Source organism: Monodelphis domestica, chromosome X (genome assembly GCF_027887165.1).
Source record: "Monodelphis domestica isolate mMonDom1 chromosome X, mMonDom1.pri, whole genome shotgun sequence".
Classification (NCBI taxonomy): Eukaryota; Metazoa; Chordata; class Mammalia; order Didelphimorphia; family Didelphidae; genus Monodelphis; species Monodelphis domestica.
Window position 1 is genome coordinate 17,463,146 of NC_077235.1, and position 4,522 is coordinate 17,467,667.

At 38.4% G+C, this 4,522-nt stretch overlaps 1 protein-coding gene across 1 annotated transcript; it reads left to right on the top strand.

Annotated features, from left to right (window-relative positions):
* The first annotated feature begins 3,204 nt into the window (after positions 1-3,204).
* Positions 3,205-4,188, top strand: SPACA4 (sperm acrosome associated 4). The gene has a single exon (XM_007507513.3). It carries the CDS (start codon positions 3,687-3,689, stop codon positions 4,086-4,088), a length of 402 nt encoding a protein of 133 aa, XP_007507575.1. The 5' UTR covers positions 3,205-3,686; the 3' UTR covers positions 4,089-4,188.
* Positions 4,189-4,522: the final 334 nt, after the last annotated feature.

A 4,522-nucleotide genomic window follows, 5' to 3' on the forward strand; every position in this document is an offset into this window, starting at 1 on the left:
TACATATGGAGTAAATAGGAGGTAATTTAAAAAGGAAATCACTAACAATGTGAGACGATGGAGTACCAAGAAAGGCCCCTTGCACAAGATGAGAATTGTGCTGAGTCTTAAAGGAAGCCAGAGGGACCAGGAATCCACATTGGGATGGTAAAGTATCCTGGAAATGGGAAAAGGCCAGTGAAAAGGCACAGAGATGAATAGTCATATGGGAGAACAGCAAGGTCAGGGGTGCTGGACTGTAGAGTATGTAGAGGGGAAGAGTCAAAAGACTAGAAAGATAAGAAAGGGTCAGGTTGGCTTTAAAATCCAAACAGAGGAATTTATATTTGATCCTGGAGGAAAAGGGAATGATTTGCATTTTAGGAATATCATTTTGGTTGTTCAGTGGAGAATGGACTAGAGTGGGAAGAGATCTGAAGCAGGAAAATCATGACCCAGCCAAATATTGCAAAGTGCAGGCAGAAGATGAGGACCTACACAAAGGTGGTGGCTACTACATGGAGAGAAAGGAATGTTGATGAAATGTGTTATAAAAGTAGAAGGGACAAGTTTTAGCAAGAGGCTGGATATGTGGGGTGAATTCAAACAGATGGTTAAATATAACTAGGCTAGGTGACTGGGAAGATGGAAAGGGAACTCTCAGAGAATGACCTCAACTTTTCCTATAATGTTTCTATTATGTGGGAAGTAAAGTCTTTGACCAGCAGAGCAGAAAAAGGGGGCTTATGGGAGACTTGAGGAACAATAGAATGTTCAGAACAGTTTCAGTGGAGAAAGAAATAATCAGTTAAGAACGAACAGACTGATATGCTGTAGCAAGGACCCATTTGAATTTTGGTAATATTAATTTATAATGGATCTACCCAGTAAGGTTATGAAACATCCTCCAGCTCCCTTTCAACAGCCCATAAGTAGTAATGAAGGAGGAGGTTAATAGGGTTGATATATGACACAAGATCAGCAATGATTTAACAACTGTGTGACAGCATAGAACTGAAATGGCTAACTAAAGGACAGCCAATGAAAGGGAAGGGAAGAAAATTCAGAGTAAGAATAACGTACTGAAAAAGTACTAAGGGATAAAGGGATTAGAAGAAGGTCTCCAAAAAGATTTCTAAACAGTTACCATCAGCTATAGGTGAGAGTAAGATGGTTTAGTAAACACATTTAATGGCTAAAGTTTGAAATTAAATAGCTCTCATGGGTCCATTTTATTTTTGTTTCATAATGAAATAAAAAATAAATATTGCCTATGAACACATCTCTCCTCATTACAAACATTTGCTTACGGCTGGCTCTGATCTTCCATTTAAATACTGTAATTTCAAAAAGGGATCTAATATCTTAATTTTTGAGTGACATATAAAGAGTAGTATATGCTCAAGTGATATCTATTAATATACGGAATATAATATTGAAGACCTTATTCTTTCAGTAGATGTTAATGATCTTGTTACCATGGCACATTTATTCCTTTAATTTCATGTAAATGTAAATTTTATAATGTTTGCTTCTCTGAGATTATATAATCCTTTTTTATTATTAAAAAGAATCACAATTATGCAAATGATGATATCCAAGGAGACAAGCAGCAATTAACTATGAAAGACAGGCTGTTACTGTATTCCATGTACTCACGGAGAATGAAATTGGACTTTCCTTAAAATAAACCTTTAATAAGAAATTTCAGTCAGTATCATCTTTAAAAGGCAAGCAGTTCTTTGAGGAAGGAGTTTGTATCACAGCCATGATCATTATAGATTTTGATATTTATGGTTTTTCTTAAGTATGGTTTTTCTCTACTCCCTTGTAAAACAAAAAGAATGGTATAGCACTTAGGAAAATGGGTGACTGGAGAACAAACTACCCTAGGTTTCTATACCTCAAATAACTTCATTATTAGAAAAAACTGGATTTTAAATAAGATACAGTCTTGGTTAATTTCTAGTTGCAGATACCTGTGATACCTGAAGTACACAAGATAGCTAAAATATTTAGGTACTGAAGATACTTAAGAACTTTATCACTATTAAGGCAATGAATAGGAGCATATGCAGACATGGAACAGACAATAAATTTAATATAATGGGATGATATTCAAAAAGAGTCAAGGAATAATAAAGAGGAATATGTTGAAGAAAGAGCAAAGGAGAAAAAACTGGGAGTAAATTTTTTTCATATGAGATATACCATCCATTAATGAATTCCCTAGGAAAAAAGCCCCAAGACCAGATGGATTCACAAATGAATTCTATCAAATAGTTAAAGAACACTTAATTCCAATACTATATAACCTTTTGGGAAAATAGCTGAGGAAGGAACCCTACCAAATTCCTTTTATAACACAAATTTGTTATTAAATTATCAGTATTTCTCTATACTACCAATAAAGCATAAGAGCAAAAGATAGAAAGAGAAATCCCATTTAAAACAACTGTAGACAACATAAAATAACTGGTACTCTACCTGCCAAGACAAACCCAGAAACTATATGATCACAACTACAAAATAGTTTTCACACAAATAAAGTCAGATCTAAACAATTGTGAAAACTCGTGTTGCAAGGCAGATAGGTAAGTTGCTCAGTACGTAGAGAGCGGGCCTGGAGATATGAGGTCTGGGGTTGAAATCTGGCCTCAGACACTTCCCAGCTGTGTTACCCTGGGCAAGTCACTTAACCCCCATTGCCTAGCCCTTACCACTCTTCTGCCTTGGAACCAATCCTTACTCTCAATTTTAAGATAGAAGGAAAGTGTTTCAAAAAAGCAAACATAAATTGCTCCTGGGCAAGCTGAGCCAATATAATAAAAATGACCACTCTACTTAATTTATTTATTCAATGCCTTACCAATTAAACTACCCAGAATTATTTAATAGAGCCAGAAAAATAACAAAATTCATTTGAAAGACCAAAAAACCTAGAATAACAAGAGAATTAATGAAAAAATATAGAGTGAGAGGAGGGTGGCTTAGCTGTACCAGATCTCAAACTATATTTTTAAGTGGTAACCATCAAAACAATCCAGTACTGGCTAAGAATAAGTGTGATGGACAAATGTAACAGATTAGGCCCTCAGCATGTAGTGGTAAATGGCCATAGCAACCTAGTGGTTACTAATGGGAAAGAGGCAGTGACCTCAAAGATTCTCTCTGTGACACGGGTGGGGCATGTCTCTGTGATGTCATGCTATTCTGAGATATAAGTGCAGTCAAAGCTCCCATTTGTTTATCCCCCAGAGATAGGGGAAACATCAAGGAGCTGAGAGAGGGATAACATCTCAGGTCTAGGTGAAACTAGGAAAGAGAACCTCAAACAAGTCCCTCATCTCTCCCTGTCTGGCAGGGAGAGAGAGAAACCCCTGAAGGGAAATATGTAGGAGTCTAAGTATATTACAGGTTACCAGGGCTTAGATCTTCCTTATCAGGTGGTCCAGGAAGAAAGACTTGGTACTGAAACACTGAGAGATCCAAAGTAAAGAAAAGGAAGAAGAACTTGAAGACAAGAAAATCAGTCAAGTCAAGGTCAAGACTTTGAACCAGAGGTTGAAGGTGGCGTGAAGAACAGCTTTCACAGAAGACGGAGAAACTGACCTTGGAAACTAAGAATCCAGTTTTAAAGACTTAAAGAATTGAAAGTAGCGGGTAAGAGCACTAAATTTTCATACGTTGTCCCTACTTCCTTGATCATGTGCCGCTGCCCGTCCATTTACCTGGGCCTCATCCTATTTCTCATATTGGCCCCTATGGCAACAACCAAGAAATGCTACTACTGTGATGTGACAGTAGCTTATCACTGTGTGGGTATCCCTATGATTTGCGAAGACGAAGAAGACTGCTATGTTGGCCGTGGTACAGCTAAGGGTTTCCCAGGCATTATTAAAAAAGGTTGTATACAGGCTGTCTCTTGCACCTGGCCCCAGTCCATTACCTTCCGGGATGTAACCTACAATTTGACCACCTACTGCTGCCAAGAGGAACTATGCAATGTCATCCAGCCTCGTCGGTCCCCAAATCCACCAGATGCCGTTACTGCTATTGCTGTGGCTGCCGGACTTCTCTTGGCTTTTCTTCTCTGTTGGCTGCTGTGAGCTGAAAGAAGGAAATAGATCCCTTTCTTATCCTATTCCCACTATCCCACCCCATTCTAACAATCTCATGTGGATTGAAATAAAGTCAGCAGAAGCAGAATCTGTGTTTTCTTTTCTTGTGTATAGTAAGAAGGGAATGAGGTCAAGGGCCCTGGGAGGGAGGTTCAAATGTTTTTTAATAGCCATAAAGGACTATCTCTCTGGAACAGCAAGAATTTCCTCACTTTCCCCTCAGAAATCGTCTTCCCTGGCAGGTATGGGCCCTCACAACCCTAGATCTAAGGAAGAAAACACTGTACAAACCTGATTCCCCCAAATCCACTCAGACTTACAACTCCTTACAACTGGGCAAACCCTCAAAGTGGTGAGAGTCAAACATAATTTGTTCATCTCTTCCAGGGACAGGCTCTATGGGGTTTTGCCTAGGACTATTT

Coding starts and splice junctions, on each gene's coding strand:
- SPACA4 (XM_007507513.3), top strand. CDS start 3,687: ATGTGCCGCTGCCCGTCCATTTACCTGGGCCTCATCCTATTTCTCATA.